The 14,863-nt window shown below is 41.7% G+C and overlaps 2 protein-coding genes across 2 annotated transcripts; one reads left to right on the forward strand and one right to left on the reverse strand.

Moving 5' to 3' along the window:
- Window positions 1-717: 717 nt before the first annotated feature.
- LOC139450747 (uncharacterized) lies at window positions 718-7,733 on the reverse strand. Its single transcript, XM_071232569.1, has 9 exons — window positions 7,398-7,733; window positions 6,625-6,770; window positions 5,770-5,918; window positions 5,432-5,552; window positions 4,243-4,333; window positions 3,740-3,896; window positions 2,986-3,153; window positions 1,411-1,624; window positions 718-1,298 (listed from the first exon to the last, which is right to left on the reverse strand). Exons 1-9 carry the CDS (start codon window positions 7,731-7,733, stop codon window positions 920-922), a joined length of 1,761 nt encoding a protein of 586 aa, XP_071088670.1. The 3' UTR covers window positions 718-919.
- A 191-nt stretch (window positions 7,734-7,924) lies between these two features.
- LOC139450985 (exocyst complex component 1-like) lies at window positions 7,925-12,859 on the forward strand. Its single transcript, XM_071232805.1, has 5 exons — window positions 7,925-7,934; window positions 8,109-8,233; window positions 8,631-8,753; window positions 9,815-9,886; window positions 11,044-12,859. The coding sequence occupies exons 1-5, from the start codon at window positions 7,925-7,927 to the stop codon at window positions 11,194-11,196; spliced, it is 483 nt and encodes a 160-aa protein (XP_071088906.1). The 3' UTR covers window positions 11,197-12,859.
- The last annotated feature ends 2,004 nt before the right edge of the window (window positions 12,860-14,863 follow it).

Here is a 14,863-nt window from a genome sequence, read left to right on the forward strand (position 1 = left end):
GGTCTTGTCTTGAAGGTGTGAATGTTAATGTAGGCACACGTTCAATGTAAACTCTTGTCAACTTTGATAGTCCAACAGAATGGGTAAAAGAAAGAGCATCAGAGGTCACATTACAATCACCACAGTTTGTTTAAGCTGATTTGACCTTGAAAAACTAATTTGACAAACTGTGCGTTGATAGGTACAGGTCAAGTAGGAATATAACCTTAGTCAGTTAGTGTTCAGGTCTGAGAACTTGGTTGATGCATATCGTATCCCAATTGTGTAGGTTGATGCTTGTGATGTAAATAAATATGTTACAAAGTTGTAACCTACTGATAAACAAAAAGTGCTCCTGGAAAAAGACAACTTTTAGTTCAAAACAACCGCAATGTAGATAAAGAATTGTTTATTGCAAAGACAATGAAATATAATCTTTTATTATATTTATGCATAAATGAAAGGATTACCGATTACACGGGACTGAAATGAATATCAATATATGAATGTAAGAAAGAAAGGCAAATATGATTGTATGTGAAATACACTTAATTAAATTGAATACAATAAATGACGTTATGAATATGATAATATGAAAACTTTGTTTGAGAAAACATTGATGAAAAATGATTTAATAACAATAATGATCAAATTTGATTAATAAAAGCAATCAAATCAAATGCTTGAAAGAAAGAATATTCAAAGAGAAAATATACATAAACAAATAAGAGGCAAAGAAAATGTTATTAGCTGAGAATATAGGCAGGAGTCGTCTTGTGTATTGTGTACATGTAAGTAGACTTAATGGTCATAGAAGGAACATGCAGAAAATTTCTTCATGTTTCAACATATGCGCCAGAAGCTGTTTATGTGTTATAAAGAGTCATAATTAAGCGCAGAATAATCTGTAATCATGATAAATTTAGAATTATTGTTTATATCAAACAACTAATTTTAAACAGAGTAAAAAATTAACATAGAAAAACGAAACTATCCCCTTACTCGACCGGAAGTGAGACAACCCGGAAGTGGGCCCTGCAGTTGATGGTGGAGGCGATGGCGGTGCAGCACAGGCGGACGCCACGGTGTTGTTTCCTGGCTTCACTTCCACAATTGTGAACACCGGTGGTTTGGAAAACTCGAAATAATGGAACTGTACGCTCTCAATAGCGCCGGAATCACCTCGGTTAAAATTGACGTTAAAACCGTCAGGGTCATCGTAGACGTGAATAATACCAAGCGGGCCTGTCATAAACTGGGTAAAGTCCTCGCGGTTACCTCCCTTGGCTTTCAAGTATCCGACCATGAGTTCCCCGTATCTGAAAGTAAGGATGTGAAATATGGTTATTCTTCGAACGACAATACTACACAGCTTTAACAGTTTATCGGAGCTGGGTATTAACAACGGTGAGAATGGACGGTGACGCTCACCTGTAGCCAAGCAAATGGTCATCGTTGTCGTCGTCGAAGATCTCCAGCGTTCCGAACGCTGGGTGGTAGTATTTTCCGATGTACTCGGTGGTGTTGATGTAGACGCTAGGACGTGCATATTCCGGGACGGCAGGGGCCGGTGGTGCGGCATCATCCTGATACCACGGCGCAGGGAAGGAACAAGCCGTGCTGGAGTTCAACCAGATCTCGTTGCCTTCATCACGGGACGAGAGTATAATCATGTATATAAAATATATTACGTATACAATGAAGATCAAGATGGTAATATGCTTCAGTAAGTGATATAGACACTGTAACGTAATATTGTGTTCAAATGTACAATGTGTGATTGAGTGAGTATAATTTTACGCCGCTTTTAGCAATATTCCAGCAATATCACGGCTTCACACATTGTACCAATGCCGGGAATCGAACCCTGCTCTTTGGTGTGATGGTTGGGGATGACACGCGGAAATACATATTGTTACAGTTATACATATTTTGTCGACAAGTGATTGGAAATGACATACAATTATACATATTTTGTCGAGAAGTAATTTAGGATGACATGCGATTATACATATTGTTACAGTTATACATATTTTCTCGAGGAGTGATTGGGGATGACATACGATAATACATATTCTTGTTGACAAGTGCTTGAGGGATGGATGGCTTAAAAAAACAACGTTCACTAAATGAGCAGCTGCATGAAGCACGTGCTGCGGCCAAATTCCGCGAAGTATAATGCGTACTCCATTCTGAACCAAATATAAATGCTACTTTAAGCGTAGTGTTGGTCTAAAACGAGTATTGTTGCAGTGTGTTATTTCCAGCTTGCTATAGTCCACAATGGCTAAAAAGGATACGATTATACTATACTAGTTGTGTCTGATCCAGCTGACCGCCTCCGTGGTCTAGTGGTAGAGCGTCCTCCCGGAGAGCGGAAGGTACGGGGTTCGATCCCCGGCCGCGTCATACAAAAGGAGGATAAAAATGGTAGTTGTTGTTACTTTGCCTGGCGCTCGGCATTAAGGGGCTAAAACAAGGACTGGTCGGCTCGGAGTCAGTATACTGTGTCTGAGTGGGGTATTCATGTTAAACTGTGGCATGGTATCTCAGTGGGCTAGCACTATATATTCGGCATTAGTCCAAGATACTAATTTGAAATTTCAAGATACTAGTTAAAATGTTAAATTTCAACTTTGCATGTATCTTGAAATTTCAACTTAGTATCTTGAAATTTCATGAAAAAACCAAAAAAAACAAATGACACTAGAAGGCTTCCGTAGTAAATAAACTTGTCTGACGTGGACAGATCCGAGGTCGACATGAGAAACGTCCCTTACCATCGGGTCAAGTTGACGCCATCAACCCTCTCCGAGTTAGAGCACTTTTACAATTTCAAGTTTGGCTTCCATATCAGACACTGACAATTTGATATTCTCTTTTGGAACATTCAAACCAGACAATAACACGAGAGGTTATCGCAGTATTCAAATAATTGTGATCAGACACCAGGATCTATTTTAAGGTGTCTGTTGTGATCCACTAGATTTTTAAGAATCAGTTTACCCAGCAACAGGTCCAGACTGTACATCGTGACGGTGTTTCTGGCGTCGTAGCCCCTGTTGTTGGCAGCGCCGGAGAGGTGCGCCCACACACCGACGCCGACGTCAGGCAGGAACGTCAGCGTTCCCTGGTATCCGTTGTAGGCGGCCATATGGAGGTTCTTCCTGTAGCCTGCAGTGTAAGACAAGGTAACCTTCTCAACTGACAGTTATACAATATGGGGACAAATAATGTAACATGACTGGGTATGAATACATTGTTTGTTTGTTTGTTGTTTTTTTTAACGCCGCACTCATCAATAATACAGCCATATGACGGCGGTCTGAAAATAATCGAGTCTAGACGAGACACTCCAGTGATCAACATCATGAGCATCGATCTACGCATTTGGGATACAATGATATGCATCAACCAAGTCAGCGAGCCTGACCACGCGATCCCGTTATTCGCCTCTTAGACAATCATAATCGCCATTTTCACGGGTCCAGTATAAATACATTGCATAGGTCGAATTTCTTATATTGCGTTTGTAGAAATAAAAATATCTTTTGGATAAGTCGTATTCTTCTTTCAACCAATTGTATTCTCTGGTTAGAGATTATGCAACCTGAGAGGAAACACGTATTCTAATTGCACCGAGGTTAGGATTAGCGAACGCACTATCCACTGCGCTGTGTTTGTAACAGAGGGGAAGGGAAGCACGAATTCCAAATATTAATGCTCTTGATATGTTTCGTTGATATGTTTGTCACGTGACCTCTGTACACGCCGTTCCTCCAGCCCATGGCGTAGGAGTAGATCAGGTCGTCCACGGGGAAGGTGTCCCGGGTCAGGTCAGGGCTGTATTCGGCGGTGTTCGGGTGGTAGGTGTCCCGCATAGCATCCGCATCAACCACCTGGTGCCCTTGCTCGCTCTGAAATAAAAGGGATGGAGGATGGGGTGGGTTGGGTCAGTGCACTGGCTGGTGGTTGGCTTGGTGAGTGGGTGAGTGAGTGAGTCCACAATATCACAGCTCCACTGACACACCGTTAGTTCGGACCTCGTTAATCCGGACACCCGTCAATCCAGAACCTCTACCTTCCGGACGACTGCTGCGGGGATCACTGACATGTGTGCATAGTGACATTGCTCAGTGACCTAGATTCTTTCAGTCTTTAATCCGGCAATTCGATTTCAGTCATGCGCTGTGGTCCGAATACACGGGGTTCCACTGTATAACGGGTGGCCTGTAAAGCATCGTTTAATACATCAATACCTACCTTCCCCGAGTTGAGATGGAAGCGCAGCCACTTCGCCATATCCTGGGCGTTACTGTAGACGCCGGCAGCTGGAGCCAGCTCCTGGACGATCCTGGAAACACGTCATCTTACTATAAAACATCAGGGCCCGCTTGAAGAAATCGATCTTAGCGCTACGATTACCGTAAGTCTATATTTTTAGCATGGAAGTTAAGTACTAGCATCGTTGCGCTAAGATCACGTGGTGCCAGTGGACCAATGTCTGTATGTATTGGAGGATTTTACGACACTTCATGTTTGAAATCTGCATTAAAAGTGATCATTGCTACCTAATTGACAGTGAGTGAGTGAGTGAGTTGGGTTTAACGCCGCTTTTAACAGCATTCCAGTTATATCGCGGCGTGTCAGCTTAATGTGGGGGGAAAGCCCGAAGTGGTGCAGGTCTCAGACGTTTACCACTTCGGTGAAACCCACGAGCACGGGTATGGTGCGGACAAACCTAGAAACATAATCGGGGCGAACCGGGATTCGAACCCACAATCATAGGTTTCTGGCGTGCCCAAGGGACGCAACTCTGCACAGCGAATCGCGGCGCCTTAGACGACTGGGCCACCCGTGTCCCCTAATTGACAGAACTACCTAATTGACACACATAACCCCAACATTATGTGGGTATTTTTCTTGTCGGATCGAGAGTGAGTGAGTGAATTGGGTTTAACGCCGCTTTACATACAGTTATGTCGCGGCGTGTCAGCTTAATGTGGGAGGAAAATCCGAAGTGATGTAGGTCACAGACGTTTCCCACAGACGTGAAACCCACGAGCACGGTATGGTGCTGACAAACCTAGAAACATAATCGAGGCGAACCGGGATTCGAACCCACAATAATAGGTTTCTGGCGTGCCCAAGGGACGCACCTCTGCACAGCGAATCGCGGCGCATTGACTGGTTGGATAGAGGTGAGTTTGTGAGTGGGTGTGAGTGAGTGAGTATGGTTGTATCCAGCAATATCAGGGAGGGGGCACCAACGATGCACTTCACCTATTTCTCCGTCTTTCAACCCGGTCTTTTGTGTTGAGCAATCGTTTTGGTCCCCATGAATGGCAGTGTATTAGCATGTACAGTCGTGGGTACTGGATATGTTCCATGTTTTAATTCTAAATATATTGTGGTCTGATATCGTGTATACATGGGAACGGTCGTCACTCACGGTAGCAGCGCCGGCTCGTCGAACTGCTCCACCTTGTTGTGTTGGACGATGTCGGCGGAGTAGGCTATGTTGTCCCAGTCGCCGTCCGTCAACCGCGTGCTGAGACGGCTCGCCGTCATTCCTGCAGTTGCCATTGAGTGTCAACCAATGAATCCAGTCTCGATCGTCACATAGCCCCGCTCCATTCACTCCTCCAGGGGTTGTGTGACCAGGTTGTGTTCACAAAAGTTATTTAAAAAAGTTGCATTGAAATTATGTCTTTTCAAAAGTTCTCTTTTTCATTTCCTTAACTTTCAAGTTTGCCAATCTGTTGGACAAGTAAGTAATTGTGGTCTTACCAAGAGGTTTGAATATTCTGTTTTGGACGGCGTCTTCCCACGTCTCGCACGATGCCGTCTCGACCACCGCTGCCGCCGCCACGTACAGGTAGTTGCTGTAGAGGTAGCGGTCCCGGAAGTCGTACAGGACCGGAAAGTCTTTTAGACGTCTACAGCAACAACAGAATAGTTTACTAATGCTGTTGCCATTATCTAACTCTTCTCTAACTACTACTGCTACTGTTACTACTACTGCTGCTACTACTGATACTTCTATACTTCTACTGCTACTACTACTCCTGCTGCTACTACTCCTGCTGCTGCTACTACTACTACTACTGCTGCTACTACTGATACTTCTATACTTCTACTGCTACTACTACTACTGCTGCTACTACTACTACTACTACTACTACTGCTGCTACTACTGATACTTCTATACTTCTACTGCTACTACTACTCCTGCTGCTACTACTACTACTACTACTACTCCTGCTGCTGCTACTACTACTACTACTACTGCTGCTGCTGCTACTACTACTGCTACTGCTGCTACTACTGCTACTACTACTGCTGCTACTACTGCTACTACTATTGCTGCTGCTACTACTACTACTACTGCTACTTCTACAATTACTTCTACTACTACTACTACTACTACTACTACTACTAGTATTGCTACTTCTACTATAACTGCTGCTACCACCACTACTGCACTACTGTAATATTGCTGAGTGCGGCATTTAACAACAAACCACCACCACCACCACCACAGCTACTACTTCTACTACTGCTACTACTGCTGCTGCTGCTGCTGCTGCTGCTACTACTACTACTACTACTACTACTACTACTACTACTACTTCTACTACGTACTCGAGAATCTGCAGTCTTGTAAGGTTCATGACTGATGTAGTGATGCCCCAGTAAGACGGCATCCCGAGGCGGTGTGACAGCAGGTCACGTAGGGACGCCTCCTCCGACCGGAACTCATCCTGCAGCCGGAAGTTAGGGCCCAGAACCTGTATTGTTAACACCACCGTTATAATAACCCATATCTCTGGGCAAATATATCGTGTAGGAAAACCTAGAGAAATCTGCAAATGTCACATACCCGTCAAAAATTCCTTAAAGGTTCCGTAAATGCAACGTACCAGTCAAACAGATGTTATAAAGATAACCCCAAAGGCAACTATACAACGGACACCTCAGTTGCTTTATGAGGAGTCAAATAGCACCGAATAACCATATCCTCGTATAAGGGAGTTAAAACGCGCTTCTTTAATGTTACATGTACACTGGTTGCCCTGGGGTCTGAGATGTCCAATTCGTTGTGCAGAGTTGCGTCCCTTTGGCACGCTATGATCGTTTGTTTGATTCCCGGTTCGCCCGACTATATTTCTAGGTTGTTTCTTCGCGTGAAATACAACACGTTCACTAACTCACTATCAAATGTTACATAACCATAAAAAGGGGATGGTTATGTTATTAAGAGGGATCCGTTAATGCAACAAACATGTCAAAAAGGCGTTCAAATCGCTTCTCACGTACACCGAGCCCATCAGATATATGGACACTTATATGTATACATGTCTTAGAAAATTTTGAATCAGCATCTAATATACACAAATAATAAGCACAGCACACACCTCTCTGAGTGGCGCGTCCCACGTGATCTTCCCTCTTGCAACGGCGTCAGCTGCCACAGTGCTGGTGAACGCCTTCGACTGCGACGCTAGATTGAACAACGTTTTGTCAGTGACAGCATCGCTTGAGTTGGTCTCGCGGATACCAAAGCCACCAGTGTAGACGGTCTCGTTACGACGGACCAGCGCTACCGCCATCCCCGGGACGTTACGACATTGTACAACGTTCCGTATCAACTCCTCCAACTTTTGAATCTGCTCCACACTTAGAGAACTGGCCTCGACGTCGTACGTCACACTACATAATATAACCACAAGCCACAGAACACATGTTGGCATCGCGAGGTTAGGAAGACTTGGTCTGTTTTGGATCACGACGTCATCAGCCAGGACGCTGTGGGCGTATCTCCGAGGACGCGTCAAGGGATCAGTTACACAGGGTTCCCACTGGCATCAATCAGGACAACTATCAGTGGGACACCAGGGTAGCGGGGCTGCCGTGCGATGTAAGGCAAAGGAGTAACCTGACTATGGATGTTTGTGGGAAGATAAAGTGTGTCTCTGTCACAGGACTGGTCTGTCTCTGTTGGTGCGTCTCTGTTGACATGTCTCTGTTGGTGTGTCTCTGTCACAGGACTGGTCTGTCTCTGTTGACTGTCACAGGACTGGTGTGTTGACATTAAGATTTATAACATGATGTTCCTGTCCCCACAGCCATCTTGTCCCAGCTGAAGCTGTCCTGTCTGGAGAATGAGCGGAAGGATGCCAAGCAGCGTTACTGGGACAACCTGCGGACATACACCACCACGCTGCTGGGGCGCCCCCTGGAGAAACTACACGTGAGTGCCCAATGTAACACAGTTCCCAGGGTTTCTTGGTGTATTCAGCAGAACATGAACACATGATACTTTCTCATTGACAGTTCATGTTTGAATCTTGTCCCTTCACCATTTCAGCTGATGAAGTGAGATGACGCAGCCTAAACATTTTTTTTCATCAGGAAGTTGTCATCCATTAATTTTATGCCAAGTAAATTCCAACCAAAGGCTTACAGCTGATTGCCTGACAGGGTATTGACAAGGTTCTGACAAGGTTCTTGTGTGCAAAGAACACATTTCATACCATGCTTATCCATGTTACCTCTGCTGTAATTAATACGCAACATGAGTTGTTTACAGCATTGTTGGAATTTATTCTTCAATATCTAATGGAGACTAACTTGCACTGTTTCTGCAGATATTCTTCGAGGGTGTTGAGAAGCGTGTGGCCAGCGGTGTGAAGCCTGAGGAGGTCGGCTTCCAGCTCGCCTTCAGTAAACAGGAGCTGCGCAAAGTCATCAAGGAGTATCCTGGGAAGGAGGTCAGTGCTTGCAAAACTTGGTCTGCAAGTCTGCTTTAAACCAGGACCATTCCACTAAACAATCGTTGCACTATGGCTATCGTAACTTGCATACTTCAGCATAGACCCTGTTGATGTAGAGCCTCAACATCATTTGTAGATCTACCCGTGAAGATCCGGGGTAGAATAGGTCTTCAGCAACCCATTCTTGCTTTAAACGTCGACTATGTCGTAAGAGGCGACTAACAGGATCGGGTGGTCAGGCTCGCTGACATGGTTGATGCATGTCATTGTGTTCCAATTGCGTGGATCACTGCTCATGATGTCAATCACTGGATTGTCTGGTGTAGACACGATTATTTACAGACCGACGTCATATGGCTGGAATATTGCTAAGTGCGGCATTAAACAGCAAACAAACCAACATTTGTAGATCTGTCTTTGAACGTTTTGATGATATGACAGTGTAGCCCTCTTGTTGGGGAGAAATGCTTTGTTATTCAGACTGTAGACACACAACAAAATGTTTTCTCATAGGCTTATGTTGTAACATTTTATTTTATTTTTAAATAAATAAGCATTCAACAGCTATTAGATGTACATGTGTCCTTTTCCAAGTGCAGGAAGCTGAACACACTACCCCCAGTTACTCACCAAATGTCTCTTGTTTGAAAATATCTGTGGTCATATTCAGCAGAAGTTATCATGTTATAAAAGACAGCACTAAATATAGACAAAACATGGTCCGCTTTAATTACTGGATGGATGTACATTTAAAAACATAAATCCTTACAGTTACACAAAATCATCCAATCACAGTGCCAGATGATTCAGTCTGCACTGAAGGGTCTCTATGAAAACTGCATGTCGAACGACTGATGCTGATTTGGTGTAGTAGAACCTGTGCAGTTAAGAAATTGTATTTTTGTTGAAACTTTGACTGTTGATGATCTACAGTGTTCCCGCTGGCTTCGAAACTGCCAGGCCTAGTGGACAGGCAACTCTGAAAATTACCAGCCCCCCAAATATTTGGATCTACCACATGTTTGATGTTGTGTTTGATGTTTTGTTACTCTGTCCAGGTGAAGAAGAACCTGGAACATCTCAACAAGAAGGTGGAGAAGCAGCTCAGTGACGAGGAGCACCTGCTCGAGGTAGTTGTCTCCCCTTGGTAGAGGTTATCTCCCCTAGAGGGAATAACCCATTTGAAAAAATATATTGACTTCAATTTGCCCTTTGCATTTTGGTCAGCTATCACCAAGAAAACACTGACTATAAATGAAGTTTCCACTTGAATCATCTGATTTAATAGGAACACCGATTTATTGTTTGATAGACATATTTTAGAATTTTGATGGATGACATAGTAGACAAAGGACTGTTGCAGTATAATAAAGAAGTTGTTATCCATACAGTATATTTTTGTCTGCATTAGAACACTGATTTGTTTGATCTGGGGATAGAATGTGTCCCCAGCTTCCTATAGCTAGTTGAAAGAGGGGACTACATTTTGAAACCTGTGGGTATTCCAAATTAGAATTGACCTGTGAAGATCAGGGATAGACTAGGTCTTCAGCAACCCATCTTGCTGGCGACTATGCTTATTGTAAGAGGCGACTAACGGGATTGGGAGGGCAGGCTCGCTGACTTGGTTGAAGCAGGTCATCGATCCCAATCGTGTGGATTGATGCTCATGATATAAATCACTGGATTGTCTAGTCCCGACTTGATTATTTACAGACCGCCGTCGTATAGCTAAAGAATTGCTGAGTGCGGCGTAAAACAACCAACCATCCAAATTAGAATTGGTTGCCAGCATCCTATCAAAGTCATGAGAGGCGACTTAATGGATCAGGTGGTCAGGCTTGAATACATGGTTGATTGCATGTCAACACACTGTGACAGCGTACATCGTTGCTCATGATATCAGTCACTTGATTGCCTGGTCCAGACTTCATTATTTTCAGTCCACCTCATGTAGTTGGAATATTGCTGAGTGCGGCGTAAAACACACAGCCAGTGAAACTAATCTCAACAAATGATGCAGTGATTTAACTATTTTTAAAAAAAAAATTTCGCTTTTCATTTTTTTCTTAGATTCAGTGATATTGCTTTTTTCAATGCTAAAATGTAAAACTGTTTAAAAGTTTGTTTCCCTGTTTTGAAACAAAGTTGTAAGTAATTGTTATGTAACCTTTGAATATTGGACCCCAAGAATGCATATGAATAATATAATTCAAAAATGATTTACTCTGTTTATGCAACAAAATATGTTGTCACAAGTATGTTTAACAGCTGTGTTTGTGTGTAGGTTGTGTGGCGCGAGATGCAGGACGAGTTCATCAAGCAGTACAAGCACTATGACGACCTGAGCAAGAAGTGCTACCCCGACATGCAGATCACCCTGGACTTCAGCATAGACGATGTGCTTGAGTTCTTCTCCAGTATAGCCCGCTCACACTAGATGGGTCACTTCGCTTTAGTCTGTCTGGAGTGGTGGGATTATACTGCAGATCTGTACTGTGGATGTTGGCCTCGTTCTGACTACATGGGTTAACCCTTGCTGGTCTGGGGGGATTATACTTCAGATCTGTACTGTGGATGTTTGCCTGGTTCTGACTACATGGGTTAACCCTTGCTGGTCTGTGGTGGGGTTTTACTTCAGCTTGATACTGAGGATGTTTGCCACATTCTGACTACATGGGTTAACCCTTGCTGGTCTGTGGTGGGATAATACTTCAGCTCGATACTGAAGATGTTTTGTCCATTCAGACTACGTCAGTGGGATTATACATCAGCTTGATACGAAAATATGTTTTACTAGTTCAGACTGCATAGGTTAACCCTTACTGGTCTGTGTTGTAGCATCATACTACAGATCAATACTGGGAATATTTTGCCCATTTAGATCAGTCAGTTTAACGCTTACTGGTCTGTCTAGAATGTTTGGATTATATTGCAGGTCGATGCTTAGAATGAAGTCAGGTTACAAGGGTTAACCCTCCCTAGTCTATCTGGTGCTTAGGGATTTCAATACAGGTCTGTGACAGAGATTCTCTCCTTTATACCTCTGGCACGGTATATACGTACAGTGACTGTATGGGAAGATTTAGTGGATACGCAATGGATTAGATAAATAAGAAATGCCCACCAATTTTTATAATGGATAAAAGGTCCCAGTTATTTGGGCTTGAAGTATCCCATCAATGACAGGTCTACACATGGTAGGGCTTTGTGCCTGTCACACATAGAAAGACTCCATCAACAGTAACAATGAGTGAACCAAACCATTGCTATGGTTGAAGATGGATGTTTTATGAGTGCTTCCAGTGAAGCCGATTTTGTTCTCAGTAACCATGGTTCTGTGACTGTCGATGTGGAATGTCATCAAGGAAATACAAAGGAAACCTTGGACATAGTCACTCTACTAAATATGGGGTAGTTGCAGGTTTACAATAGAACATTCAGGTCATGACTTCAATAATAATAATAATAATAATATATTAAAGCACTGCCCAAGTTATTGTCAACATTGATTCTTGTTTTAATGACATCATGGGTATTTCTTGGTGAACAAGGGTGAAATATCACATGATACATTCCATGAAATGTTAAACAACATTGTAAGCTGGGCATACTTGATGTTCTGAGAAATATGTGTCCAAAAAAATACCATATTGTGTTTTTAAGGACTGGGTGAGTATGGTTTTACGCCGCTTTTAGCAATATTCCAGCAATATCTCGGCGGTGGACACCAGAAATGGGCTTCACACATTGTACCCATGTTGGGAATCGAGCCCAGGTCTTCGGCATGATGAGGGAACCACTAGGCTACCCCACCGCTCTGTGTTTTCAAGGAAAACTCGCAGGGCACATCCAGAATATTAAATGGTGGGTCCTTAAAACAGTTGTGTAGTTGTACTCACCACACCCACCCAATGTCACATGTGCTCATCAGGTAGTGCTGGTTTCTGTGTTTTCAAAATTGTCAGTCACATTTTTGAAACGTGCAATATTTTCTCGTGAATGGCTTATCAGTTACTTTATCATTTATGAGAAAATTCATGTAAACGTATACACACTGTTTAATAAGAATGCTGTAAATACACCAGTTTATATATTGTATCGAAATATGTTCATATGAAAGCTTAATAAATATTTGATATTGAATACATGTATGTTGCGATTTTTTGTGAAATCATATCACTGAATCTACATGTGTGTGTGCGTAAAACAAATCAGGAATATTTCAGCCATTGAACATGGAAATGTAGTTCTATGGGGGGTGGGGGGTGGGGGTGAGGGGTGAGAAGGTGACTTTCTTGTAATGAGTGAGTGAGTGAGTTGGGTTTAACACTGCTTTTAACAGTATTTCAGTTTTATCGTGGTGTGTCAGCTTAATGTGGGAGGAAAGCCAGAAGTGATGCAAGTCTCAGACGTATCCCACTTTGGTGAAACCCACAAGCACGGGTATGACAGACCTAGAAACATTATTGGGGCTGTTACGACGTTACTTGTAATAAAAAGGTAAATTGTAATACTTGCAGCAAATTGTAATAATTTTGACGTAAATTGTAATAACGTAAATTGTAAAAAAAAATTGACGTTAATTGTAATACGCAAATTGTAATAAAAATTGACGTAAATTGTAATAATCTCAACTTGCGGTAAAATGTAATATCTTTTTACATAAATTGTAATAACCTTATAAGTTTAGTGTCAAAGGCGTTAAATGACTAGAACCTATCCTTGTCAGGGTTGGTACAGGGTTTATCGTACAATCATCATTAAAGTATGGGTGTGGGGGAGGATTGAGGTCGTTATTGTACAATGTTGTATAATTATATGTATATATAAACGCATTGGAATTTCATTTCTATGGTTGTCCAGAAGAGGATTAATTACTAGAATGAACTTAGTTTTCTTATTTATTTGAGAAATACTCTGTGTGTTTTGTACTTAATTGTAATATATCCTATTGACGATTTTCATCATAATTGTTCATATTTAACCTAATTGAATCCATCCTCGGGTTAAAAATGATGGATTACATTAGGTACGTCTATTCGACAAATAGGTTAATTGATTTATCATCCAATAGTAGCTTAGCTAGGAGTCCATTGCAATACCATTGAGTTACGAGTTACCGAAGAGAGCTATGTGCAACCGGACCCTGAAATTATGTCGATTTGCATTGGAGGTTTACTTAATTTGATAAGGAGCAAATGACCGTTTCCTTGAAACAAACAAGACAATTCAATCGTATTTATACATTATATTTTGACGAAGAATTCAAATACAACAAATGAGTGACAGATCTCCTATGCAATGTCAAAAGAAAAAATGCATGGGAAAGAAGAATACTTAATACATAACATTATATATAATGTTTTTATTAATATCAAAAGAGGGGCGTGGATATTCTTTAGCTACATTGCATATATACTATTAGATATTGTGTATTCTCCCCAACAAGTAACGGATTAAGTAAAGATGTATATAACTAAGTTTACTATTCAAGGTCCCTTTACATATCGAAAGTTGTATAAGGATTACTGTTCACAAATATAATAACTGTGTGTGTCAAACATTTATCGTACAGTCGTCATTAAATATGACTTGGGGTGTGAGAACTTTTTGAAACTTGATATAGCGAACATTGTTGTATATATATATAAACTCACTGGAGTGTTTTTTCTGTAGGTTAAGTACGTGATTATCAACACAATGTATTTATATATAAAAATATATGTTTGGGATGCTTTCCTTGTATTTAAAGTGTGTTAGCAGTGGTTGAAAAGAGCGATTCAGCTTGAAACCAAATTTGAAATGTGGTAAAACAGATGTTACATAGTGTATGAAATACCCTCTGAAGACATATATTGCAGTCTCAAATTAAGAAGTTTTAACTCAATTTCAGAAAAAAGTGATAAGGGTAGGCAATTAGAACTAGGTAAAAAAAATCGGAGCAAAATATTTGACTTTTTGGTAGTCATTTCATTGGAATTTTAAGAGAGTATGTTATTACAGTGCTTGATGTTAGCCCAAATTACTTCAATCCTCTTAATCTTTCAGAGGAGGTTATGTTTTCAGGGGATTATTGTACGTATATATTTCGTACAAGGTTTCTT

This window comes from Haliotis cracherodii, unplaced genomic scaffold (assembly GCF_022045235.1).
Source record: "Haliotis cracherodii isolate W230 unplaced genomic scaffold, xgHalCrac1.p SCAF_8, whole genome shotgun sequence".
NCBI lineage: Eukaryota > Metazoa > Mollusca > Gastropoda > Lepetellida > Haliotidae > Haliotis > Haliotis cracherodii.

Excerpts from the sequence above, each read along its gene's own strand:
- LOC139450985 (XM_071232805.1), top strand. Across the intron at positions 8,234-8,630 it reads GCCCCCTGGAGAAACTACAC|ATATTCTTCGAGGGTGTTGA; the intron begins GTGAGTGCCCAA and ends CTGTTTCTGCAG. Across the intron at positions 8,754-9,814 it reads AGGAGTATCCTGGGAAGGAG|GTGAAGAAGAACCTGGAACA; the intron begins GTCAGTGCTTGC and ends TACTCTGTCCAG.
- LOC139450747 (XM_071232569.1), bottom strand. The coding sequence starts at position 7,733 with ATGCCAACATGTGTTCTGTGGCTTGTGGTTATATTATGTAGTGTGACG. Across the intron at positions 6,771-7,397 it reads GGGACGCGCCACTCAGAGAG|GTTCTGGGCCCTAACTTCCG; the intron begins GTGTGTGCTGTG and ends TTAACAATACAG. Across the intron at positions 1,625-2,985 it reads CAGTCTGGACCTGTTGCTGG|GCAACGAGATCTGGTTGAAC; the intron begins GTAAACTGATTC and ends CCCGTGATGAAG.